At 38.8% G+C, this 27,646-nt stretch overlaps 3 protein-coding genes across 3 annotated transcripts in view; 2 read left to right on the top strand and 1 right to left on the bottom strand.

The window, feature by feature from the left end:
- Positions 1-1,924: 1,924 nt before the first annotated feature.
- LOC136694029 (hatching enzyme 1.2-like) overlaps positions 1,925-27,646 on the bottom strand; it is a 52,762-nt gene continuing 27,040 nt past the window's right edge. Inside the window, exons 2-5 of the mRNA XM_066667365.1 lie at positions 2,952-3,262; positions 2,723-2,863; positions 2,402-2,519; positions 1,925-2,312 (exon numbers count right to left, since the gene is read on the bottom strand). Of these exons, the coding sequence (XP_066523462.1) occupies positions 1,925-2,312; positions 2,402-2,519; positions 2,723-2,863; positions 2,952-3,138 (834 nt within the window). The 5' untranslated portion in view covers positions 3,139-3,262. The remainder of the gene's footprint in view (positions 2,313-2,401; positions 2,520-2,722; positions 2,864-2,951; positions 3,263-27,646) is intronic.
- LOC136693896 (hatching enzyme 1.2-like) lies at positions 6,417-8,013 on the top strand. The gene is made up of 4 exons (XM_066667139.1): positions 6,417-6,537; positions 6,628-6,768; positions 7,396-7,513; positions 7,626-8,013. Exons 1-4 carry the CDS (start codon positions 6,417-6,419, stop codon positions 8,011-8,013), a joined length of 768 nt encoding a protein of 255 aa, XP_066523236.1.
- LOC136693897 (hatching enzyme 1.2-like) lies at positions 10,159-11,304 on the top strand. The gene is made up of 4 exons (XM_066667140.1): positions 10,159-10,279; positions 10,368-10,508; positions 10,710-10,827; positions 10,917-11,304. The coding sequence occupies exons 1-4, from the start codon at positions 10,159-10,161 to the stop codon at positions 11,302-11,304; spliced, it is 768 nt and encodes a 255-aa protein (XP_066523237.1).

The following is a 27,646-nucleotide window of genomic DNA, read 5'->3' as shown; positions in this document are numbered from 1 at the left end:
CACCTCTGGATGTCTAAAAAGTGAATTCTGGCATCCCTAACCCACCCCCTCTCCAAGCTAGTTTTATCATTAGCTGTAATCCACACTGACCTGACCTGGCTGTAATTAGTTACACCATTGGCACTGTTAGTGCATGTTCTGTGCCACCATTTCCATGTGATGACTATGCGCTACATCACCAACTACCACCATAACACCTCTACAGTGTATTTCACTAATCTGTGCTCTGATAACTCCTTAAGATCTACCTTTAGTTACTGGCCCCTGATTCCAAACTCTGACGGACCTGGCTACAAATCTATATATACTGGTCTTACATATGCCTGTCACTGTCATATCAGCCATCAATTTTACATACTTCTAGCTTTTTTCTGTCGAATGCTTCTATTAATTTTCTCTCAGAGTACAGCACACAGATGTTGTCACACAGGTGGGGGGTATACACCCTCTCCTCTGTCTAATACCTATATACATATACCTGGGGATGCAGCTGAATTGCCAGTAATGAACTGAGTCAAGTTGGTACTTGACACAATTAAAAATGTTATTCACATAATTGAGAAGTAAAATAAAACTTTATAAAAAAAGTCCAAATGCAGTCCAAGTGCTCCAAGCATCAGTTTGTCAGAGTCCTGGAACTGTAACTCATAAAAGAAGAGGGTGGCATAATCACCATTGTAAAAGAATAAATCTTCTAAAACAGAAAAAATGAAAGCAACTTCAACATAGCTTCATAGTCACCACAGTAAAAATATTAAATAAATGAATAAATAAAAGCTAGGCCTAATGATAAATCTTAGTTCTTCAATAAGCCACTCTAGACTTCCCCACCACTCAGTGCTAAGTACACTCGACACTCCAGTCACAATCACACAAATTCATTAATTGATTCATTATCTGTAACCGCTAATCCAGTTCAGGGTTGTGGTAAGTCAGAATCATTGGGCGAAAGGTAATCGCACAAATTAAATACAACAAATAACCACACAGCAATAAAAAATAAATGAATAAAATTAAACATAAGTAAATCAGTGCTAGTTATCATTGAGAAAAGCAATATTATTGGATAACTATTCACTGTCACTCACTGTATTCTCCTAAAGTGATTAGTTATTAAATATCAACTAAATGCTTTTTGAGTAATAACAAATCTAATCTTGATATTTGACTTTTATCTAGAGAAAACATACATAATTAGACAATTCAAATGAATACTTGCCGTTTTCTCTTGGGGAAGAGGTAAAAGGTTGTGATATTTACGTCACATCTCGTAAACTCATGTATTATACAGAATGCAGTTTACCAGTGGTGAATATGATTTGTCTGCCTCTTGGATACAATAAACATGTGTGGAAATTGTTTTTTTCTCAGTTTCCAAAATCACTTGAATGCAGCATAACTGCAATGCCACTAGTGGATACCACTTGTTTCCTGATTTCTTGTCTGCAGCTCTTACCCCTGCATATTTAGATGCTGACAAAATCCCACGCAACTCACCTTTGCACATTTACACTGATAACTGTTGTCTTGGGTTTTAATTAAACATTTTTGAACTGCTTTTTTGCCGCATAATACTGCCATGTTTTATTTTAAGTGCAGATCTGTGTAGTCTCAAAGCTTCAAAGCTGAAGCATGACTGATTTTCAAAGTACTATGCGTTTAATGATCATTTAAATAAAATCTAATTATGCAAAGGAAAATATAAAATGTTGAAAACTAAACGAAACATATATGAGGATATATTAAAGTAATGTTTATTTGCAGTTCAACATTAGTTTCCTCTGTTAAGATTACTTTAATATAAGTAAAACAAGATACATTCAAGTTAAAATGCTTTGATTTTCTTTATTATGCAATTACAGCACGTTTGACTGAAGATGACATGTGACGATACAACGTTACACTCTATGCTATTAAAAGCGATTCAGCATTTGTAGAGAATGTTGATCCTCTGGATGTCGATGGCGGACAGTTCCATCTGCAGACCAATCTGCACGGAAGAATCAGGAATGGGAGTGATGGTGTCCTGCCCATTGATGGAGAAAGCTGTTCTCGGATAGTGCATCACGGATGAGTAGTCGTAATGGGTGTTGAGGTTGTTGGTGTTCTCCTTGTTGAAGTTGTACTGCATTGCTGGGTTGATGTTCTGCCAGTTGATCTCCACATAGCTGTCACGGTCACTCCTGGTATGTTCATGGTAGAATCCTAGTGCGTGGTTCAGCTCGTGTTCCACAATGCCATGGTACACACAGCCATTCAAGCTGAGAGAGACCATCTGCATTCCACCTGTTTTGCCCACTGAAGAATAGCACCTGGGAAGTAACAGAGAAGGTTGTCCACATCACCGAAGCACAGCTATGGACAATGTAATCAATAAAGTCTATGCTTCGGCCACACTCACCCATTTCCACTTTGAATGCTGAGGTAGTCACTTTCAGTGCTTCTGGGAACAAAGCGAATGCAGGTTTTGCTGTGGAACACCGCCATAGCTCCAGCAATCACAGACATGTGCGAGGATGCTTTAAACAAGCAAGGAATTGACAATAAATATTTAAAGACAAGTGTTAGGAAATCCCTAGATACATACAGTGACATTATTAGTGGAACTTCTTTGTTGTATAACCACAGTATTGTTTTTCAATATTTGTGTGTGGACTATTCCCTTCTGTATTCCACAAAGATGTGCAAATTAATTTAATGTGAAGAATGGTCTTTTACTCACAGAAATCAGTGCTCACTGTGTAGGGAACCTGCACTAAGCCATTCGAGGACTTCTTCCAAAAGCAGGTGTTGCTGGGGCAGACCAGAGCATTCCTTGTCGTTGGTATGAGTATGTCTCCCTCCACCAATAGTTGTCTGGATCCTTCAGATGAAAATGGAAAATGGATTAGGAAAACATATTTCTGATGGAACATGTTATAACCAAAAGGAAAAAGCATAGGTTTCCTGACCGTTGTTGATGGTCAGAATGTTTGCCGTGCTTCCCACTGGATGAGGCTCCATTAGAGGGACAGCCTGCGAGAGTCCAAGCAGCAGGAAAGCAAGAATGGAGAGAGAAGCTGCTGACTCCATGTTCTTCAGTATACAGGTATGATGTGGAAGCTCCTTAACTGTAGCTTGGGGTCTCAACCAGGTCATACTCGGTTTTTATACTCATGGACTCACATCGGTGTGGCTCTTTTGGGATTAACGGACACTTAGTTGTCTACTGTCTAATGTGTGTATCTAAAGGGTGGGCTCTCTCAACTTCTTTCATTCTGACCTGAAAAACAGAAAAAAAATAAAAAATACAAAAACAGGATTTTCTCTGTAAACAGTCAATATGTATTCTGTAGGATTTCATGCCTCTTGTGTTCTTCAGGGTTCTGTTTTAGGGCCTGTTTTATTTATATGCACATGGACTTTTGGATCTATTTTTTTCATTCATTTCATCAGTAGACTGGAATTATATACATTTGCATTTTTTCATACCTGAATGATAGTATTATCACCATTTTTAATTTTGTGAGTTCTGTGTGGCTGTCTGGGGATCAACTGGCATGCTAGTGTCAACTGTCTAATGTATGCATCTAATGGGCAGACCCTTGTTTGTAGATGCACATGGTAGACAGACAGACAGACAACCACAGCGGTGTTTATCCATGTGTACAAAATAAAAGGGATAAAACTATCATACCCTAAAACAGAACCTAAGTAACACAAGAGACTTCAGACCCAAACGGAATAATTATTGAATCTTCAGGCAGCGTTTTCATTTTATGATCAAATATGCCATTTCTGGTAAAAAATGTGGCCTTTTTTTATTTTGAATTTTGTAGAAATGTTATTTATTGAAAACATTTTCAGTGGTTTCACTGAATACCTTTTGAAAATAAAGACAAATTTTGAATTTGGTGCCTGAAACATACAAGCATTGCCAGTGGATACTTATCACTTTGTACCAAATGCCATTAAAGGACTGCAAGACTGCAACCAGAAAATTGGTCAAGGGAAGATGTCAAAGAATTTAGCCTTCTGTCTGTGCTGTGTGTTAATTTCATCAGTACCTGTGCACTTTCTAGGAAAGCTTACAGATCCAGGTGGAAGTGTGCTGTACCTTTGGAAACCATTGGTGCAGTGCAGCCAGCAGTCCGAGAAAATGATACAGCTGGAAAAACTAAACAAAACAAAAAAATACAACCTGGAGGGACCTGGAGGTTGTGGGTTCAAAACGCACATTTCAAAACACACAGTCCAAAAACACACATAGGTTGGTGGATTGGTGACTCAAAAGTCTCCATAGGTGTGAGTGGGTGAGTGAATATGTAAGTGTGTGTGTCGCCCTGTGAAGGACTGGTGCCCCCTCCAGGGTGTGTTCCTACCTTACGCCCACTGATTCCTGGGTGTCCTCAGAACCCACCACAACCCTGAAATGGTTAATGAAAATTTACCGAGAGCAAGCATTCAGGCAGAATCTTGAGAGTGAGGCCAGGTTTGTCCACTGAAAGCATTGTGGTTGAAGTGTTTGCGGTTGAGAATAGTGCAGTGCTGTCTTTTGATGCACTGTGAAAATCATACCTGCTCTATGGGGGTCTGGTGGGGGTCCTGACCATTTAAGAACAGGGTGAAAGGGGGACAATAATCCACACAGAGCAACAAATGAAAAAATGATAATAATGGTAAATTTTAAAGTGCTCCTGTGTGGTCAGTTCAGAAAAATAGAGGTGGTTACATATATGCACATTAACATATTTATACATCAATTTTAATGAAAGCTCAAATTAAAAAGAAAATGGCTTACATGAGGAACAAGAGCATTATTGTACTAATGGAGTTGGTAAAGCCAAAATTATCATAGCTGCTATGACAGGGGTCGGCAACCTTGTCTGAGAAATTACTGAGAATTTAATTAAAATGTATTTTATTTTAGTTCGTTCATTTTCAGAATGTAATTCTATGAAGATTATGGCGATCTTGTAAAATCTAAAATAGTTTAATATTTAAAATATTTTGTCGCTCTTAATACACGTCACAACTTCCAATGTGGGACACCCGCCAGTGTGCGGTTTCTTGAACTATTTGACAGCTGAATGCACGGCGCCGGTAAAAGGATGTAAAAATAATTTAAGTTCGGCGATTTTTTTCCCCATTACTACAAGGACTCAAATAGACATTGAGTATTTTACTTAACCATCAACCCAACGTCTTTTTTTCAGAGTTAAAAATGTTTTGTTGCATGCAGAAATGTTATTTCATTTTTCTGCAGTCGTTCATTAATTTCATAAATGAAACACGGTATAGTTTGTTTATACATAACACAAGGGCAAAAAAAAAAAAAAAAAAAAAAAACCTGTTATATGCAGTGTTATTTCATGTAAAATTTCTAAAGGATTTTGTGGCTCCCAGTGTTTTCTTTACTGTGTGAAACGGGTCCAAATGGCTGTTTGAGTGGTAAAGGTTGCCGACCCCTGTGCTATGAGAACTTGTTGTGAAATATAAAGTAGTGTAAGTATTGTTCATGTAAGTTAAGTAATTGGGTAAGTTAAGTAATTAGTATGAGTAAGTTAAGTCATTTCATACAGTTTTACCTGTGTTAGCCCATAAGTTAACGTTGTATTGCAAGTCTTTGCTTCTACATGAAAAATTCTTCTTGACAACGATTAGATACTTAGACAACCCAACATTCAGAATCAGTAGTTTAAACAGTATGGACATTAACTGTAATTGTGAACATTTTAGAGTATTAAAGTATAAAACTATTTGAAAGAAGCTGAAAAAAGCAACAGAGATGGTCCACCATTTAAAAGCATACATTAGAGAGTCAACACCAGAGTGTCATTTAATCGCCAGACAGCTACATGGGGTGTACCCATGTGTTTACATTCACATTGGGATTAATATGTTCACTTGCTTAAAACAAGAACTACAAACTCTCATACTAAAAGGAAATCCTAGCATAAAAAATATAAAAATCAACACTGTCCAAGTCTTCAAAATAGAATCTGTCCTAAAATGGAACCCAGGGGTACACAAGAAGTGAAGAAACATATCAATTCTAGTTTAGATGTTTCTGCTTTTAAATCAGAGACAAACAAGCTGAAGATGCACATATTAGACATTGTATTTCAGAGTGTTAGTTATCCCCCAGACAGCCACACCAAAGTGCATCAGTATGCACAAAAACAGGTCCTATCACAGAACCCTGAGTAACAGAAGAGGCAAAAAAAAAAATCAGGTTGAATAAATATTGACTCTTCACAAAGAAGGTTCTTTCACCCTTTAGATACATACATTAGGTAGTGGACACTAGAATGTCCCTTAATCCCCACACAGCCACACCGATGTATGCACCATGGGTATAAAAGCCAAGTATGACCAGGTTCAGACTTCAAGTTACAGTTAAGGAGCTTCCACATATTCTCTTTATGCTGAAGAACATGGAGTCCACAGTCTCTCTCTCCATTCTCGCTTTGCTGCTGCTTGGTCTGTCACAGGCCATCCCTCTCATGGAGCCTCAGCCAGTAGACATCACAGCAAAAATTCTGACCATCAACAATGGTAAAAAAAAAAAAAAAAAAAAAATCCTCATAGGCATTCCAAAAATCTTCTTTTTTTTTTACCTAATCCATTTTCCTTTTTCATTTGAAGGATCCAGACAACTATTGGTGGAGGGAGACATATTTATCCCAAGGACCAGGAATGCTCTGGTCTGCCCCAGCAACAACTGCTTTTGGAAGAAGTCCGGGAATGGAGTAGTGCGAGTGCCCTACACAGTGAGCGCTGATTTCTGTGAGTAAAAACCTGTTCTTTACTATAAAGTAATTAGACTATTTAAAGTTAAATAAACATCCTTATTAAAGACATAGGATTCTGTGAACAGAGTGATAGAACCCTAGCAACTCACTCTGAGAAAAAAATGTATGTTATAGGTACATTATTGTTCACTAAATGTACAAAGAGTGTAAATGTACTTTTACAGATACAACCGTGATGTTGAAGTCCAGTAATGCTCCTTAAATGTACATTACATTCTGTTCTCCATAAGGAGAGGTGAATATTTGTAACTTTTAATTGTACAACTCAAAATAGAACATCATGTAAGTCATGGAGATAAAACGGGTTGTATAAAATCAACAAAATTTTAAAATCTATTATTAATATAGAGTAATGTATAATTATGTTCTCTTACTACAGGTACAGAAATTCCCTTAAGGGGAACCGACAAATTAACAGAAAATGTACCACCACAGTGACAGCTTTTGTGACCGTGTACGAGTTTTAGTTACCTTTTCTTAGCAATGGAATAAATTGTAGAAATAAAGTAGTTTAGCTTATAACATCACAGTATGTAGCTACTGATTCCCTAACACTTGTCATTAAATAACAATATATTGTCAATTCTTTGCCCATTGAAAGCATCCTCTGACATGACTGTGATTACTGGGGCTATGGCAAAGTTCCACAGCAAGACCTGCATTCGTTTTGTTCCCAGAAGCACTGAAAGTGACTACATCAGCATTGAGAACAAAAGCGGGTGAGAAAAACTGAAAGATTTTGAAGGAGAATTTAGATATGCTTCTCAGTTTGTACACTGAGTTTTGTAGCTGTGCTTCAGTGATGTGGACAACTTTTCTGTTACCTCCCAGGTGCTACTCCTCAGTGGGCAAAACAGGTGGCAAGCAGGTGGTCTCTCTCAGCTTGAATGGCTGTGTGTACCATGGCATTGTGGAGCACGAGCTGAATCACGCACTAGGATTCTACCATGAACATACCAGGAGTGACCGTGACAGTTATGTGAAGATCAACTGGCAGAACATCGACACAGCAATGCAGTACAACTTCAACAAGGAGAACACCAACAACCTCAACACCCATTACGACTACTCATCCGTAATGCACTATTCAAACACAGCCTTCTCTATCAATGGGCAGGACACCATCACTCCCATTCCTGATTCTTCTGTGGAAATTGGACAGAGAAAGGAACTGTCCGCCATTGACATCCAGAGGATCAACATTCTCTACAAATGCTGAATCACTTTTAAGCACATAGTGTAACATTGTATCGTCAAATGTAATCTTCAGTCAAATGTTTTTTTGGAATTGCACAATAAAAAAATCAAAGTATATTAACTGGAACATATATTGTCTTTATCTGAACTAACGCCAACACAGTGATAACTAGTGTTGAAGTGCAGATATACAGTAATTAAACAAACCTCCACAGGAGTTTAATTTCATTCTTCACATTTTTAATTTCTCCTCTTCTATTTAGGTAGAAAGTGGAATTATTATTTCACTCATTAAATCTTCATCCTACAGCTTTACAGATAGGAAACACCAAATTTTGCAGGACTGCAGAGTCTAATGGTCTTTTGCTGCTATTTTTCTTAACGTCACAAGTTAAAGTACAAGGTGATTATAATCATACACAGGTTAAGATGTAAACTATACCATGCCAATCATTAGAAAATCTGCAGCCACAAAATGTGGGGGGTATACACCATCCTCTCTGTCTAATACCTATATACATATACCTGGGGATGCAGCTGATTTGCCAGTAATGAATAACATTTTTAATTATTGACACAATTAAAAATGTTATTCACATAATTGAGAAGTAAAATAAACCACTCAGTGCTAAGTACACTCAACACTCCAGTCACAATCACACAAATTCATTAATTGATTCATTATCTGTAACCGCTAATCCAGTTCAGGGTTGTGGTAAGTCAGAATCATTGGGCGAAAGGTAATCGCACAAATTAAATGCAACAAATAACCACACAGCAATAAAAAATAAATGAATAAAATTAAACATAAGTAAATCAGTCATAGTTATCATTGAGAAAAGCAATATTATTGGATAACTATTCACTGTCGTATAACTATTCTCCTAAAGTGATTAGTTATTAAATATCAACTAAATGCTTTTTGAGTAATAACAAAATCTAATCTTGATATTTGACTTTTATTTGGAGAAAACATACATAATTAGACAATTCAAATGAATACTTGCCGTTTTCTCTTGGGGAAGAGGTTAAAGGTTGTGATATTTACGTCACATCTCGTAAACTCATGTATTATACAGAATGCAGTTTACCAGTGGTAAATATGATTTGTCTGCCTCTTGGATACAATAAACATGTGTGGAAATTGTTTTTTTCTCAGTTTCCAAAATCACTTGAATGCAGCATAACTGCAATGCCACTCGTGGATACCACTTGTTTCCTGATTTCTTGTCTGCAGCTCTTACCCCTGCATATTTAGATGCTGACAAAATCCCACGCAACTCACCTTTGCACATTTACACTGATAACACTGTTGTCTTGGGTTTTAATTAAACATTTTTGAACTGCTTTTTGCCGCATAATACTGCCATGTTTTATTTTAAGTGCAGATCTGTGTAGTCTCAAACTCCAGAGGTTTAATTTGTTTTTTTAATTCAGACCTTTCTCTTATGAAAATTTAGACCTCTTTGAGGTTTCCTGTAGAAAAAAGAATATTATAAACATTGAAGTAAAATCAACTGGATTGTAACACTGTTGTAGTGCCTTTGAAAGGACATGGACACTGTCTGTACCTTTAGGTAAAACTATGTACTGACAGTGTATAGAAGAAAACAAAAGAAAAAGAGAGAAATGTCTGTTTCATAAGACAAAGACAAACAAGGGTCTGCACATTAGATGCATACATTAGACAGTTGACACTAGCATGCCAGTTGATCCCCAGACAGCCACACAGAACTAAAAAAAAAATTAAAAATGGTGATAATACTATCATTCAGGTATGAAAAAATGTAAATGTATATAATTCCAGTCTACCGATGAAATGAATGAAAAAAATAGATCCAACAGTCCATGTGCTTATAAATAAAACAGGTCCTAAAACAGAACCATGAAGAACACAAGAGGCATGAAATCCTACAGAATACATATTGACTGTTTACAGAGAAAATCCTTTTTTATATATTTTTTTCTGTTTTTCAGGTCAGAATGAAAGAAGTTGAGAGAGCCCATCCTTTAGATACACACATTAGACAGTGGACAACAGAGTGTCCGTTAATCCCCACAGAGCCACACCGACATGAGTCCACGGGTATAAAAACTGAGTATGACCTGGTTGAGACCCCAAGCTACAGTTAAGGAGCTTCCACATCATACCTGTATACTGAAGAACATGGAGTCAGCAGCTTCTCTCTCCATTCTTGCTTTCCTGCTGCTTGGACTCTCGCAGGCTGTCCCTCTAATGGAGCCTCATCCAGTGGGAAGCACGGCAAACATTTTGACCATCAACAACGGTCAGGAAACCTATGCTTTTTCCTTTTGGTTATAACATGTTCCATCAGAAATATGTTTTCCTAATCCATTTTCCATTTTCATCTGAAGGATCCAGACAACTATTGGTGGAGGGAGACATACTCATACCAACGACAAGGAATGCTCTGGTCTGCCCCAGCAACACTTGCTTTTGGAAGAAGTCCTCGAATGGCTTAGTGCAGGTTCCCTACACAGTGAGCAATGATTTCTGTGAGTAAAAGACCATTCTTTACATTAAATTAATTTGCACATCTTTGTGGAATACAGAAGGGAACAGTCCACACAAATATTTAAAAATAATACTGTAGTTATACAATAAAGAAGTTCCACTAATAATGTCACTGTATGTATCTAGGGATTTCCTAACACTTGTCATTAAATATTTATTGTCAATTCCTTGCTTGTTTAAAGCATCCTCGCACATGTCTGTGATTGCTGGAGCTATGGCGGTGTTCCACAGCAAAACCTGCATTCGCTTTGTTCCCAGAAGCACTGAAAGTGACTACCTCAGCATTCAAAGTGGAAATGGGTGAGTGTGGCTGAAGCATAGACTTTATTGATTACATTGTCCATAGCTATGCTTCGGTGATGTGGACAACCTTCTCTGTTACTTCCCAGGTGCTATTCTTCAGTGGGCAAAACAGGTGGAATGCAGATGGTCTCTCTCAGCTTGAATGGCTGTGTGTACCATGGCATTGTGGAACACGAGCTGAACCACGCACTAGGGTTCTACCATGAACATACCAGGAGTGACCGTGACAGCTATGTGGAGATCAACTGGCAGAACATCGACCCAGCAATGCAGTACAACTTCAACAAGGAGAACACCAACAACCTCAACACCCTTTACGACTACTCATCCGTGATGCACTATCCGAGAACAGCTTTCTCCATCAATGGGCAGGACACCATCACTCCCATTCCTGATTCTTCCGTGCAGATTGGTCTGCAGATGGAACTGTCCGCCATCGACATCCAGAGGATCAACATTCTCTACAAATGCTGAATCGCTTTTAATAACACAGAGTGTAACGTTGTATCGTCACATGTCATCTTCAGTCAAACGTGCTGTAATTGCATAATAAAGAAAATCAAAACATTTTAACTTGAATGTATCTTGTTTTATTTATATTGAAGTAATCTTAACAGAGGTAACTAATGTTGAACTGCAAATAAACATTACTTTAATATATCCTCATATACGTTTCGTTTAGTTTTCAACATTTTATATTTTCCTTTGTCTAATTAGATTTTTTTTAAATACACATAGTACTTTCAAAACTAGTCATGCTTCAGCTTTGAAGCTAATGCCACCAAACTTAACAGGACTGCAGAGGCTATACCCAAACAGTGTCTTGTCCTCTTAGAAAATGAATGGTGGGATCTCGAGGAAACCCAAATAAAACACATGATGTCTCAATGGACTCTCACACTCATATTTAATACATTTTATGTAGCAAGTTTTACAACTTAAACATCAGCTCAAAATACAGTACAATAAAAAGGTAAATCAGAAGACATCAACGACTTTCTTTGGAAAATTATGAGACAAAAGGGGACATATTATCATAATAATGTATAAATATGTATAAGCATTGCTGGTTTAAATATGATTTCTAAATATTTTGACCATATGCAGAGGTTAATTTTAGGTAGCAACCATGATTGTTTAATTTCTTTAGACAGCAACATGCATAATAAATTGTCCCAACAAGTAGGTTCTGAAGCACCATGCAAAGGCAGTGTTTGGGTTTGGTTTTATATCACAAAATTTTCTTTTGGGAGGAAATTTTTTTAAAATGTAAAAGAATGAACGCTATTAGTATTTATGTTGTAATTCTGAGCCCATCTATTCAAATACATACTTATATACTACTATACTGGGTAATCTAATGATATTTCATGCTCTAAATATCTTTCAGGCACAATTTTTACAAAATGTATGAACTTTTAAAAAACTGGAAGATGACAGGCGAAGTCTTTCAACAAAATATGTTCATGTTTCATAGAGGTTTATACATTTAGATATACAATCAGAAGCAATTACTGACCGAAATTACTAATTAATTTAACAGTTGCTATTGCAGAAATTCTCATGAACATTATACTCTCATAGAAAACATTGGCCATATTTTACTGCCACTGTGGTGGGACCCTCAGCGGTATGTCTTAGTATATTTAATACAGGAACGTAATCCAGATTTTTAATTCATTTTCTATTTTATACTGTTCTATTATGAAAATATAGAGCTGTTTGATATTTCTTCTAGAGTTGAGAATATAATAAAGCTTGAAGCAACATAGCTGAGTTTTAAGACTCTTGTTGTGCTTTGAAAAGACATGTACACTCTCTGTACCTTTAGCAAACAACAACAAAATTAGTTTCAGTTAAGTCAAAGAAAAACAAGCTGATAGAGTCTGCCCTGCCCTGTAGATGCACATGGTTGACAGACAGACAGACAGACAACCACAGCGGTGTTTATCCATGTGTACAAAATAAAAGGGATAAAACTGTCATACCCTAAAACAGAACCTGACAAGAGGCTTCAGACCTAAACGAAATAAATTTTGAATCTTCAGAGAGCAGTTTTATTTTAAGATCAAATATGCCATTTCTGGTAAAAGAATTTGGCCTTTTTTATTTTGAATTTTGTAGAAATGTTATTTATTGAAAACATTTTCAGTGGTTTCACTGAATGCCTTTTGAAAATACAATGACAAATTTTGAATTTGGTGCCTGAAACATACAAGCATTGCCAGTGGATACTTATCACTTTGTACCAAATGCCATTAAAGGACTGCAAGACTGCAACCAGAAAATTGGTCAAGGGAAGATTTCAAAGGATTTAGCCTTCTGTCTGTACTGTGTGTTAACTTCATCTGTACCTGTGCACTTTCTAGGAAAGCTTCCAGATCCAATTGGAAGTGTGCTGTACCTTTGGAAACCATTGGTGCAGTGCAGCCAGTAGTCCAAGAAAATGATACAGCTGGACAAACAAAACAAAACAAAAAAAAAATGAAGCAAAAAAAAAAAAAAAACCTGGAGGGACCTGGAGGTTGTGTGTTTGAGTCCCGTTTCTGGTGACTATCTGTGAGGAGTTTCAAAACGCACATTTCAAAACACACGGTCCAAAAACACACATTAGATTGGTGACTCAAAATGTCCATTGGTGTGAGTGGGTGAGTGAATGTGTAAGTGTGTGTGTGTCACCCTGTGAAGTACTGTGCTGTGAAGTACTGTGAAGAAGCTAAACGTTATATTGCTTCTACATGAAAAGTTCTTCTTGGCAACTTATAGATACTTACATAACCCAACATTCAGAATTAGTAGGTTAAACAGTATGGACATTAACTGTAATTGTGAACATTTTAGAGTATTCATTCATTATCTGTAACTGCTTATACAATTCAGGGTCGCGGTGGGTCCAGAGCCTACCTGGAATCATTGGGCGCAAGGCAGGGAATACACCCTGGAGGGGCGCCAGTCCTTCACAGGGCAACACAGACACACACATTCACTCACACCTACGGACACTTTGGAGTCACCAATCCACCAACTAACGTGTGTTTTTGGACTGTGGGAGGAAACCCACGCGGACACGGGGAGAACACACCAACTCCTCACAGACAGTCACCCGGAGCAGGAATTGAACCCACAACCTCCAGGTCCCTGGAGCAGTGTGACTGCAACACTACCTGCTGCGCCACCGTGCAACCCCATTTTAGTGTATTAAAGTATTAAACTATTTTGAAAGAAGCTGAAAAAAGCAACAGAGATGGTCCACCATTTAAAAGCATACATTAGACAGTCAGCACCAGAGTGTCATTTAATCGCCAGACAGCTACATGAGGTGTACCCATGTGTTTACATTTACATTGGGATTAATATGTTCACTTGCTTAATACAAGAACTACAAACTCTCATACTAAAAGGAAATCCTAGCATAAAAAATATAAAAATCAACACTGTCCAAGTCTTCAAAATAGAATCTGGCCTAAAATGGAACCCAGGGGTACACAAGAAGTGAAGAAACATATGAATTCTAGTTTAGATGTTTCTGCTTTTAAATTAAAGACAAACAAGCTGAAGATGCACATATTAGACAGTGGACACTAGAGTGTTAGTTAATCCCCAGACAGCCACACCAAAGTGCATCAGTATGCAAAAAAACAGGTCCTAACACAGAACCCTGAGTAACAGAAGAGGTAAAAAAAATCAGGTTGAATAAATATTGACTCTTCACAAAAAAGGTTCTTTCACCCTTTACCCTTTCACCCTCTTTTTCATCCGTTTGGGGAGCTTAAACATGGTGGCAAGGCAGAAAGTTGACTCAATTATGGCGGAAATGCCTAGATGGTGAAAAGTAGGTGTGAACTGAATTTTAGGTGGTGTGCTGGGCGGGTGGCTGGTCTAAGGTCTTGTGTGAGGAAAGAGCATGAGCTTGAAATTAGGGGCTAGGAGCAGTGTGGCTGAAAAGTGGATAGGTCAGGTTGAAGTCCCACAGAATCTGGAGGAACCAATGTGAACTGTACCATAGGAGGCAGGTTGTGGTGCAGTCACTAGAGGAGACTAGAGTGGCGCAAGCTGGAAAGCTGGGAGCAGTGTGGCTGCCAAGAGGAGAAGATGGGGCGAAGGTCCACAGAAGTACCTGGAACAGAGTGAGAGCTGAAAAACTATAGGTTGGGAGTGACGTCATCAGAAAGGAGAGAGCTTGAGCTGAGGGTCGTAGGAGAAAGAGTGAGCTGCAAAGATAGGGCTGGGAGCAGCATAGCGGCAGAAAGTAAGATCAAGCAGGAGAGAGTGTGAGACGGGCATAGGGACGAAGGTCCACAGCAGGTCCTGAAAATAGAGCATGAGCTAGAAAGCTGGAGAGTGTGAGCAGCACAGCAGCAGAGGGGGAGGGTCCAGGACGATGGTCCACAGCACCTGAAAGCACGGTCAAAAGTGAAGGGCATGGGACAAACGTCCACAAAGCACACAAGCTGTTGAGTTAGAGGCTGGGAGGATGAGGGGAGGGTGGGATGATAAAATGAGAGCGAAGCTACAGTGAGGAAGCCGTGCCGCGAGGAGACTGCGTGGAGTGCCCTGAATTCTGGGCAGAAGGCAGCCCTGCAGCAGCACCTGTGGAGGGGGAGAGTGCTGGAAAAAGGGAGGGGTGGGGTGATAATATAAGAGAGAGCGAATCAGCAACAAGTAAGCTGTGCAGTGAGGAGACTGCATCAAGTGCACTCAGTGCTGGGTAGAATGCAGGCCCACAGCAGGACCTAGAAGCAGCTAGAAAGTTGGAGGCTCAGAGCAGTGGTTGCTGCAGGGGTAGAGGATGAGGTAATGAAGGGAGAGGGTTGGGATGATAAGGAGAGGAGGAGAAAGTGAGGGATGGGATGATAAAGGGAGGGGTTGGGATGATGAGTAGAGACAAATAGAGTGGAGGAAGGTGGGATAGGAGAAGAGAGAATGAGAGGAGCAGCTTCTAAATGGGTGCAATGCTGTCAGTCAAGGCTGTGTTCCGAGGGAAGGAGGTGCTGATTCAGAATAAATGCTTAAATGTGCTGCCTGTTCCAATACTTTCAAATGCTATCATCTCGTGAGCCCTGTAGGTGAACTTATGCCTTGATAATGTGCAGAAATATTGCAGATTACAATTACAAGCCATTTTCTAACACAGCTTAGGTAAAAATTTGAATTTCAAAAGCTGTCCTCTAACGCACTAACTTGTGAGACAGCTAGTAAGACATTGAGGCTAATGCCATCCAGCTCAGACACAACCAGGAAGAGTAATAGAAAGATGAGGAATGCTCCAGCAGGGGTCGTTGAATCAGGAGTGTGCAGGTTGCGACATCATCACATTGCTGTGCGGGGGCTACGTACACTGGCAACGGGGATTACTCTCTTTAGCTGAATGAGTGAAGGGAACACCGTTGCTTCGGAGTACATTACTGGAACACAGAAATTGTTCAGCCGGAATGGAGGAAATGGGAGGCTCGATGTTTCACGCATGCCACTGCAAGAGGAGAAACAGGAGAACAGTTTTTTTTCTCCTGTTAAAAAAAACAAAGCTCACATAAAGAAAAAAACATATGCAAAAAGGCTTGCCCTCTTTGTGAAGATATGAGCTGCTGATTTCTCCAGTTTCTGACACACAAAACATTATCGTACTTATGCAGTTAAAGCCACAACTATCATAGCCACTATGAGAACTCGCTGTGAAATGTAAAATACTTCTTTTGTAAGTATAATAAATGTTGAGTAAGAGAAGAACATTCATACAGTTTTACCTGTGTTAGCCCAAATGTTGTAATGCAAGTCTTTGCTTCCACATGAAATATTCTTCTAGACAACTTTCAAATACTGAGATAACTCAGCATTCATAATCAGTACTTTAAACAGTATGGACATTAACTGTAATTGTGAACAAGTATTAAAATTACACTATTTCGAAAGAAGCTGAAAAAAGCAACAGAAATGGTCCAACATTTAAAAGCACATATAAGACAGTCAACGCCAGTGTCATTTAATCGCCAGACAGCTACGTGGTGTGTATCAATGGATTTACTTTTAAACTGAGATTAATATGCTCACTTGCTTAAAACAAGAACTACAAGCTCTAATACTGAATGAATTCCTAGCAAAACAATAATTGAAAATTAATGTCCAAGTTTTAACATCTGGCCTAAAATGGAACCCAGGGGTACACAAGAAGTGACAAACAAGCTGAAGATGCACATATTAGATCAGAGACAAACAAGCTGAAGATGCACATATTAGACAGTGCATACTGGAGTGTTAGTTAATCCCCAGACAGCCACACCACTGTGCATCAGTTTGCACAAAAACAGGCCCTAACACAGAACCCTGAGTAATAGAAGAGGTAAAAAAATCAGATTGAATAAATATTGACTCACAAAGAAGGTTCTTTTTTTTAGTTTACAGAGCCCACCCTTTAGATACATACATTACGTAGTGGACACTAGCATGTTCCTTAATCCCCACACAGCCACACCGATGTATGCACCATGGGTATAAAAGCCAAGTATGACCAGGATCAGACTCCAAGCTACGGTTAAGAAGGTTCCACATCTACTCTGTATACTGAAGAACATGGAATCCACAGCCTCTCTATTCTCGCTTTGCTACTGCTTGGTCTGTCACAGGCTGTCAGGACCTGGTGGTGAGGGAACTGGGCTTGTAACAGGATGGTTGCCAATTTGATCCCCAGAGCCAACAGGTCATGACTAACATGCCCTTAAGCAAGGCACCTAACCCCCCAACTCTGAGCGTGTGTGCTCACTATCCAATAGTGTGTGTGTAAATTTGTGTTTCACTGCACTGATGTCAAATATATCACTTTTACGTACAATTAATAGACATCGTCTAATTTAGGGTTAAATTCGAATTACATTTATGGAAAACTATTGTTAAACTTTTTTAAAGACAAGGTACGTTTTTACCAAGCATTTAAAATGTATATAAAAAAACACTGATTTTGTCATCTTTTGTGTTGCTTAATTGATTTTTGCCTGAACATTAAATAATTAAATTACTACCCAATGTTTTTTGGGTGTTTTTTTTTTTGGCTGATAATTCCAGCGTGCTCTGGCTGACCAGATTCTGGTTTTTCTGGGTCTAACTGCATTGCAGACAGTACAGTGCAGTCTGTTCTCTCAGTCCATCTGTCTAAGATAAAACAGAAAAGAGTCAGTTGTGCTAAATTATTTCTCCGCTTGTGATCAAGACTAATGCTCCTTTCCCCTTGCTTTTTTTCTGTCAAACATATGTGACCTCCCATTTTTTTTCCACTTCCCTCTTCTGTCATTTTCATTTCATCCCAAGCCAAATCCATGCCTGCTCCCTCTGCTGTGGTTTCATTTGCTTGCTGCATTGTAGCTTTACACCCGTCCAGTTTGTGTGTGTTAAAGTTTCCCTCTGGGTAAAGAATAAAGCCACAAAGAGACAACCTAACCATACACACATGGAACACACAGTGACTTCATCCGCAGACTTCCGCAACAACTGCACACAATATTTCTTAAAAATATACATTTCTTCTTCCAATGTATTGTGCAGTAATTTATGCTTTCATTGTTTAGGCCACTAACATTGCTATCTCAATACACTGTCAATGCAATGGTCCTCAGATTTTTCTGAAATTTTTCTAGTCCATGATCAATACGGTCCACACATTAATGCACCACTATTTCTTTAATAAGAGACAAAATTGTTTTCTTAAGAATGAAAAACACTTTCTTGTGTAATCACTTGAGCAAAAGTTACTTTTGGAAAAAACATCTGAAGTAAGACTATATGCACTTGAACAGTCCTGTTTCAGAATGGGAAATGTAGGAAACAGTACCTCTGTGTGACTGAACAAACATCTGCTAAAATCTGAAACTTTGTATAGTCTCCACAGAAAAAATATTAAGTAAGTGAGACTCTGAAACAGTTGCACACGAGCATAATGTTCATGTGGCTAAATGGAATCAAATCCTCACAAATATGTTCTGAGTGTATCTAGTGTAATGCATTTTCAGAAGAGTAAACAAACAACCCATATATACCTTATTTAGAAGAGATATTTAGGATGAGTGCATCTTAGAATTCAGCTGTGAACTGCATTCAGTAAGCTTTACATCCTACCTTCTGTGAGCACTGAGAACATAGTATGCTTAACTCTATGCCCAAACATATCTGAGGTTAAGAGTGGGAGTAGCATTTAGCAGGTAGCTTTCAGAGTTCTTACAAAAGGAGATCATTTCTACCTACACTCTTTAGCAAGAGTGCATTCCTGTTGAGGGATTCTCTTCCTGCTGTGGTTCAGGCTGATTACCAGGCTGTGAAATAAAGACACAAATTCTTTTAGAAAAAGTAGCAAATGTACAACATTTGGAATTTTATGCAGCTGAGAATAGCAGAGAACAGAAAGCATGGATCAATCCACCTATACCATACATTCTGTGTTTTGAGTTTATTTATATATTTGCTGTATTTGTTGTGTTTTATATTCAATTTAATCTTTAATTTGATAATCCCCCCTCTCCATGCTTTCCTCAACTCTTTCAAAATCAGCTGAATTTAAGGGAGGACAGAAGCAGCAGCAAAGATTTTGTGACACAATCTCAAAGACTAGGAAAAATTTCAGGTCATGTTGTTGTTTGTATTACAATCATAAAATCACAATTCATCTTTGCATGTTTTCTCCTCAGAGTGGATGCATTCCCATGCAAAAACAAGTTCTATGAGAGAAAGCCAAAGAGGTGAGTCACTGCCCAAAACCCACACAGTAAACAAGGTGACAGGTCAGCTAAAAGACACTTTAGACACCATTGCAGTTACTTTACATTTGGGTACAAAATAAAGAAGCATGCAGTTGTCTTTAGAAGGTTATGTAAACAGTCTAGGCTGGGAATGCCTGTTGAAATAAAGTATTCCCTTTTAGATATGATCAATCCCAAGCATCAAGATCTGGAGCTTTCATAATAGTAATCAATAATAATCAATGTGCCTACTACCCTGACTCATCTAGCCTAGTGATAGCCCACATTGTCAACTTTGTACGTATTTCATGCGTGTGTGCCCAGGTTCTGAATCATACCATTTGTAAAATTACAGTTAGATGAGGAATGAACCTAGGGGAATTTCCAGAGCTTCCCATTCACATCCCATACATTTGCATTTAGAGTATTTGGCAGATACTTTTCTCCATAGCCACATATCATTTTGATAATAATACAGATAATAGTAGCGTTAGAAATATTGCCCAGAATTTGTTGGATTTGTAACCCTAGTCTTAGATATTTCCACAAAGATCCTAAATAATGTGGCCACTTTGAATTCATACCTAGACCCGTTCAGCTCTTTCAAGCAAGAAACTGGTAAGTGTGTGATAAGAGACTTTGATAGTGAACAATGTGCCAAGCAGATGACATATCACATCTCACATGAGAAAGAGAGTCAAATATCAGATTTTCAGGCAAATGGACTAACTGAGGAAAGATGTAGCCTCTGGGCCTTGCTCAAGCATGCCGCTAAAAAAGAAACATGGTGAATAGAGATTCTGTGTTGAATTCTGATGCTTGAACAATATAACAGGGAAAGCTTTAATCTTCTGCTTCGAAATACACTAGAAGAAATGGCAGAAGATGTTTAATTTTATCCTGTCTTCCTAATGGAAAATGCCAGGTAAAATTTGTGTGGGTGATCAGAATAATTTTATATGAATTTACATATTTTCATCTGATGTGCATGTCTTTCTTGCAATATGCAATACAAAATAAGTAAAAATTTGGACACTGTATGACAGTGAAGCTTTGTGAAAAATGTGTACACTGTTTGAGTTTTTTTTGAGATTAATTGCACTGAATGTCCAAACTTAATTTCACATATTTAAAACGAAAACATTCTGCTGTACACTCAAATCTTGTTAAATATCCACTGAAAAGCACTCACCATTAAGCTTCAATGTGCTTAATGCCAAGTGTGGGTTAAATGAATAAAAAGCTCTCAACCTGCAGGCTGGATACAGCACCCTGCATTCATTTGAGTGGCTCCTTTAAATACAGCAGCAATATATGTGGACTGGATAATGTACGTCTTAAAATTGAAAGTTCAAATATTGGATATATTATAATGCCATAAGTATTCACACATCTGCCTTTGTATGCATGTGAGCTTGAGTGACATCCAATCCCTAATCCATAGTGTTTAATATGCCTTCTGAGAAGGCTTTCCAAAATGCTTAGCATGTTTATGGGAATTTTTGACCGTTCTTCCAAAAGAGCATTTGTGAGGTCAGACATTGATGTTGGACAAAGGCCTGGCTCATAGTCTCCGATCTATTTTATCCAAAAGGTCTTCTATTGGGTTGATGTCAATCAAGTTGTTCCACATGAACTCACTCATCCATGTCTTTATGGATCTTGCTTTGTGCACTGGTGCACAATCATATTTGAACAGGAACGGGCCATCCCCAAACTGTTCCCACAAAGTTGGGAGCATGACATTTTCCAAAATATCATGGTATGCTAAAGCATTAAATGTTCTGTTCACTGGGAGTAAGGGGCTGATCTCAATGCCTGAAAAACAATTCCACACCCTAATCCCCTCCACCAGTTTTACTCTTGGCAAAATGCAGTCAGACAAATTTTGTTCTCCTGAAATATGTCTCCTCTGCTCTAGAGTCTAGTGGTGGCGTGCTTTACACCACTGCATCTGACACTTTGCATTATGCTTGTTGATGTAAGACTTGGATGCGGCTTATCAGTCTTGGAAAGCCATTACATGAAGCTCTCTACACACTGTTCTTGACCTAATCTAAAGGCCACATGAAGTTTGGAAGTCTGTAGTAATTGTCTCTATAGAAATTTGCGGACCGCATTAAGCACCTTAGTATCCACTGACCACACTCTGTCAGATTAAATGGCCTACCACTTTGTGGCTGAGTTGCTGTTGTTCCCAATTGCTTCCACTTTGTTATCATACCAATGACAGTTGACTGTGTAATATTTAATAGCAAGAAAATTTGGTAATGCTTTATGATACATCCAGTGTCTTAACATGCACTTAGCTGGCACTTACACCATATCGTCACCCATTTTATGGTGTACGTTCTCCTGTTTTAAAGTGTATTTTGCTAGTACGGATTCAGCCCGTAGAGACTGAAATGGGGAGGTGAACTCCCTTTGGATAAATGAGAAAAGGGTGGAGACGGGGTGGAGGTGGGAGCAAGGTTTAAAACAGCAGGATCGGTGGGTTTGATAAAGGTCGAACACGGCTCCGAATATGGGGATCAGCGGGAATGACTCTGTGAAGCTGACAGTGAAGCAGTCGAGTCGAGATCTGTCTCCTGAACTAAATGAAGCGAGTTTGTCCGACATGGAAATTACGTGAATTTGCGGGGTATATATAGGGCTGAGAGGAGGAGTTCAGGCGTGGTCCTACTCCCAAAATTATGTTATTACATAACTTCAATTAATGGGTACTTACAGGGTACCTTCCCATAACCTCCTTATGCATCAGTACATCTAAAATACTTACAAGTGTGTTTTTACAAGTACTTCCCTGACACTTACAATGCATCTTCTCGCACTCTAAAGTGTATTTACCCTGTATTAACAGCGTAGCTTCCTATAAACTCAGTACAGTTAAAATTCTTACCAGATACTCACATTCCAGGAATTTCATTCATTAATTCATTTTCTGTATCCGCCCATGGGTCATGGGTTGGCTGGAGCCCACCTGATCACTGGAAGCAAGGCAGGAACACACCCCGGAAGAGGCGCCAGTCTTCCACAGGGCAGCACACACTCACACATATGGACACTTTTGAGTTCAAATCCAGCAACGAATGTGTGTTTTTGGACCATGGGAGGAAACCCAAGCAAACATGGGGAGAACACATAAAACTCCTCACAGACCATCACCCAGAACAGGACTTGAACCCACAACCTCCAGGTCCCTGAAGCTGTGTGACTGTCACACTACCTTCTGTGCCACCCTAGGGACTTATTATTCTTCTAAGAAATTCTGTTTTGTATGACACTGTACGGTTCTTAATAATATGATGAGCATTGGCTCTGCACCTTTGAAATGTCCTTCTAGGTGTGTAGGCTCAGTTCTACAGCAGCTCATGACAGGCTGAGTAGAAATAAGTTACTTCTTAAGTCCACAACTATGGAAGGCATGTATTGTCGTCCAAAGACAAAAAAAAACTGAATGCAGGGATATTAATATTTATAATACAATAATAAGAAATGCAAAGTCTTATACAAATGGTTTTATTCAATAATTATAAAGAAAGCACATATCTACAGTCCAACAACATTGAGCAGGCTGGATTATATAGTTCCTCACTGTCCTCTCCTTACACTGTAACTACAGTTACATGTAAGTATGTAGAGTACTACATAAAACATATAAAACAATGTTTTAATTGCACAAAACATACTCAGTATACACCTAGATGTTGGAAATAAGTGGAGTAAAGTGCTATATGTTGACAGTTAGAACATATAATTCATTTTCAGTGAAATTACAGAGCTGTGTCATATCTTCTTTCAACACATTATTATCATTATCTGTAACCGCTTATCCAATTCAGGGTCGCAGTGGGTCCAGAGCCTTCCTGGAATCATTGGGCGCAAGGCGGGAATACACCCTGGAGGGGGCGCCAGTCCTTCACAGGGCAACACAGACACACACACACATTCACTCACACTCACACCTATGGACAATTTTGAGTCGCCAATCCACTTACCAACGTGTGTTTTTGGACTGTAGGAGGAAACCGGAGCACCCAGAGGAAACCCACGCGGATACGGGGAGAACACACCAACTCCTCACAGACAGTCACCCGGAGCGGGAATTGAACCCACAAACTCCAGGTTCTTTCAACACAGTGTTTTCCTAATTAACGGGAAACATCCTACTTCCTACATAGAAAGGCTATTGAAACTCTGCATCTTTTGACAGCTTCTTCTAATAAGACTATTTATTTATTTACTTACTTACATTTATTCCCCTTAACTAGTGATGAATAAACATAATGGGGTTTTCATTAGTTGTCAGTTGTATTCATCAAAGTAAAAGAAATAAACACTTGAACTATATCAGTCTGTGTGTAATGAATGAGTATAATATACAAGTTTCCCTTTTTGAATGGAATTACTGAAATAAATCAACTTTTTCATGATATTCTAATTTTATGACCAGCACCTGTATATGTTTTTGGAATGGTCTGGTATGCTTAGGCACATGTATAAAATGAGGTCCTCATGATTTTCCTAAAACTACTATAGGGCAAGACCATAAGGTGTCTTGTCCAATTCAACATGTGCATGGCTATGTGTTCTTTATGGGTATGTTGTTAAGCATCCTTGTAAACAGACTATAATTTTAGAATATGAGTTTTATATGTAATAACCTTCTCTCATACTGTAGTTTATGGTATTTGCTCTCTCTGATTGTGATCTGTTGTATGTCCACATGAGGCTCGTCATACTTAGTAATGCTCCGCTTTGGTGGGTACTTTGTGTCTTACTTACCCACAAGTCTTTAATTTTGTTAGCTGCATGGTTTGAAGTGATCCCAAAAAATGTTTGGTTACACAAAAGACAAAAAGGGAAGAAGTCTGATTTTAGGATGGGTAGCAGCCTATGGGCATTCTTCATCATTCTTGCCATGTGTGGAGTCATTTTACATAAACACACTCTTAGAGGAATGTTTCAATTTCTATCCCATTTAGCCCTGTTTTTTTCTCACATCCGCTTGCTTTCCCCTCACAGCTATGCCATTATTTTGCCCATTTTTAGCTCATTTCTCCAAAATCTGAATTCCAGAGCTCATTGATTTTGGCAGAATCATCACAAGACTGTGCTTCTTTGAATCTCAACACTTACTCACACCATAATCTCTCTCTCTCTCTCTCTCTCTCTCTCTTTCTCTCTCTCTCATACAACAGTAACCTAGTGGGTTGAGGTCAATAGTGTCTAACTGGCCTCACACATGTTGATCATAAAGCAAAGGCTCAGTGCCCTGCTGCTGCACTCTTAATGCCAGGGGCTCCTGCCAGGCTTTTGATTAGCAGAGGCCCAACATATCAATCCCTCCTGACAAGGAGACTTTGATTTATTGTTCCGTGACCAATATTCACAGGTTAAAAAAAAGCAAAATCCCCAAACACAGCTGTGTAGATGAAATGTCAGACGGGATTCCAAATGAATTGCTGGTAATTGTGAGATCTATATTTCTGCCCAAGCCTTGACAATCTGGCTCCCATTACAGTCTCCCACAGAGAAGGAAAGAATGAAGGAAGGAAGAGTATGAGAGAGGTACAGAGCAAAAGAGAGAGAGAGAGAGAGAGAGAGAGAGAGAGAGAGAGAGAGAGAGAGAGAGAGAGAGAGGTGGTGGGGGATTACATGTCTGCAACATGTAAGAAGTGAGCCTTTAATGTTACAATATGGTAACACTGATCCAACTAATAGTCATTAAGATGTTTTTTGACTGGGCAAACAGAAAGCCCATTTAAAATCTTCTACTCTGACTTCTAACCTATATATATATATATATATATATATAAACCGCATCAGATGTGTTTAAGAGAAATCAGCTTTCTGGTTGTGTATCTGCTTTATTGACCTGACATTTTTTTTTTTCCGACAGGCCGCAAAGACGTAATTCTATATATGCCACTGCATTTATCAGCAAAATTAATTACATAGTCCAGTGGTGAATAACATTCCTTTAAAAAGAGGTGGTAATTTCAGTTCATGATTTGTCATTTTCACCTCTGAAGTAGTATAGTGTTAGACCGTGATAATACTGTGGAAAGTTTGGCGAAGCTGTTATTATAACATGCTCTCGGTGTGAGGGTTAGTGGGTCATCTTAAGGGCACTATACCCTGAACTTGACCCATTATTTCCACATTGCTCCCAGTGGGAGAATCTGAGCCTTTAATTGGGTTTAACTGGCTTTAATTGGGTTTAATTTGTGCTGTGTTTGAGCCCAACGAGCTGTGCCTTTAGGCTACTCCTCAACTGAATGATCTGGAACCAAGTCAAACTCCATTCACATCCCACTGCCTCTCCCTCTACATTTCACGCATAATAGAACACTGTGCTGTGTTTTCTTGGGGTGGGAAATGGTCCATTTCAGTGACTGGCAATGGGTTAACGTTCTGTTATTATGGTGAAGAATATGTTCAGGTCACTGAGATTTAGAATGGGTCATTGAAATGGGGATAACTAACAACTCAGTTATTACATTTGGGAAGTATATAGGAGATTATGTTAATTTCCTTGTACCAACATGTGGTGCTCAGTGAATTCCTTTCTAGCCCCTCCAAAGTTTAATCATTACAGGTCATTGGCCCAGGTGCCATTACTTTTATGATATCGTTATTATATTTTATGTAATATTTAAAGTTTTACCTTACAAAAATATTTTAAAATGCTAGTTTCATTTTTAAGATTGTATTTTATTACCTTCAAACATTATAAGTAGGAGGCATATAAGGAGGCCAGTATAGCCTCTGATTAAATAGCGCCGTTGCAATAAATATGCAGGATGTAGCTTGCCTTTCTCATTCTGAAATAAGAATTGATGTCCTTGAAAATAATCTTGCAGACAAAGGAAAATTTATTTATTTATTTATTTATTTATTGCTGTGGTTGAGAGAATGTGACATCCTCTATTTCAACTAATCAAAGCACAGGATAAAACATCTGTGTTTTTGGTATTGTATGCATTTCAGCAACAGCCTTAATTTATAATTGTGGATGTTGTGATAAAATGTGTTTACTGAATGTTTTGTTTGTTTGTGGAGTAATGGGTTAATAAAGAATCAGCATATGTGCAAGTGTGTTAGTGCTGTTGGCATACAGATGTATCATTTTTATCTGGATCTGTGCAAACCTCACTGTCAGCAATTATTATGTTGAACTCCTCCCTATTTCCTTACTGCTCAGCTATCAGTCAGCATAGACATGTTTCGGTAGCCACCATCCACACACATAGACCACTTCACTGGCTTTATTGCAGCCCAGGAATGATAGGCATGTCTGAAGGCCCACCCATTGGTTTATGAGAGAGGGGAGACAGGGAGAAGGTGCATGCTACAGCCTGCAGGTCCTTTCATCTCTAGCAAGTGCGTGTGTGTTTGTGTTCACGTGCGTCTCTGTGCATCTGCGATTCACTGCTAGCATTCACAAAGGCAGCCATGGTCAGACTGAATTTACCAAAACCCTGATGGGTGATGGAGCCACAAATTTCACTGCCTGAGTTTGGCAGCAGCTGGAAATGGCAGGTCACAACAGGGAGATGATTTCCTCTTCCCATCATGAGGTTCCACTGCTTTCATCCCAGATGAATGTCTCCCTTTGTGGAGAGAGGCACATGCAAAGTTGTGACTTCAAGATTATTCATACCACCTTTATCCAGTCCATGTTGCCAAACCTTCCCTCAGGCCTCAAGAGGAGAGGAGAGAATATATGCACTGTTAGCACTTGGCATTAACATCTCCTCACTGGCATCTGATAATGTTTCTATGTTTCTCATCCGATCAAGACACAGCATGTTTATGTTTCCCCATTGTGGATGCAGCTTCTGCAGCCAGATACTGATAGGACAATATTTTCACACATTGTATTTAAATTAAGTGTTGCACATCATGGCTGATAGTACTCCCATATTCTCAGCAGCAACAGAGGACATCTGGTAAACAGGGTCAACAACAGGGTCATGAACACCCAAGGCTCACTGAGGTGCAAGATTAGTTGCCCATCTAAACTGAGGCCACAAAAGAACTACTGTAACTGACATTAATGAAAAATTAATGCTTGCTATGAAACAAAAATG

This window comes from Hoplias malabaricus, chromosome 4 (assembly GCF_029633855.1).
Source record: "Hoplias malabaricus isolate fHopMal1 chromosome 4, fHopMal1.hap1, whole genome shotgun sequence".
Lineage (NCBI taxonomy): Eukaryota > Metazoa > Chordata > Actinopteri > Characiformes > Erythrinidae > Hoplias > Hoplias malabaricus.
This window is presented reverse-complemented; position numbering and strand designations above follow the sequence as displayed.

Bases quoted from the DNA above. Each gene is read 5' to 3' on its own strand.
- LOC136693896 (XM_066667139.1), top strand. From the start codon at position 6,417: ATGGAGTCCACAGTCTCTCTCTCCATTCTCGCTTTGCTGCTGCTTGGT. The intron at 6,538-6,627 runs GTAAAAAAAAAA...TTTCATTTGAAG, and splicing joins AATTCTGACCATCAACAATG to GATCCAGACAACTATTGGTG. The intron at 6,769-7,395 runs GTGAGTAAAAAC...GCCCATTGAAAG, and splicing joins CACAGTGAGCGCTGATTTCT to CATCCTCTGACATGACTGTG.
- LOC136693897 (XM_066667140.1), top strand. From the start codon at position 10,159: ATGGAGTCAGCAGCTTCTCTCTCCATTCTTGCTTTCCTGCTGCTTGGA. The intron at 10,280-10,367 runs GTCAGGAAACCT...TTTCATCTGAAG, and splicing joins CATTTTGACCATCAACAACG to GATCCAGACAACTATTGGTG. The intron at 10,828-10,916 runs GTGAGTGTGGCT...GTTACTTCCCAG, and splicing joins AGCATTCAAAGTGGAAATGG to GTGCTATTCTTCAGTGGGCA.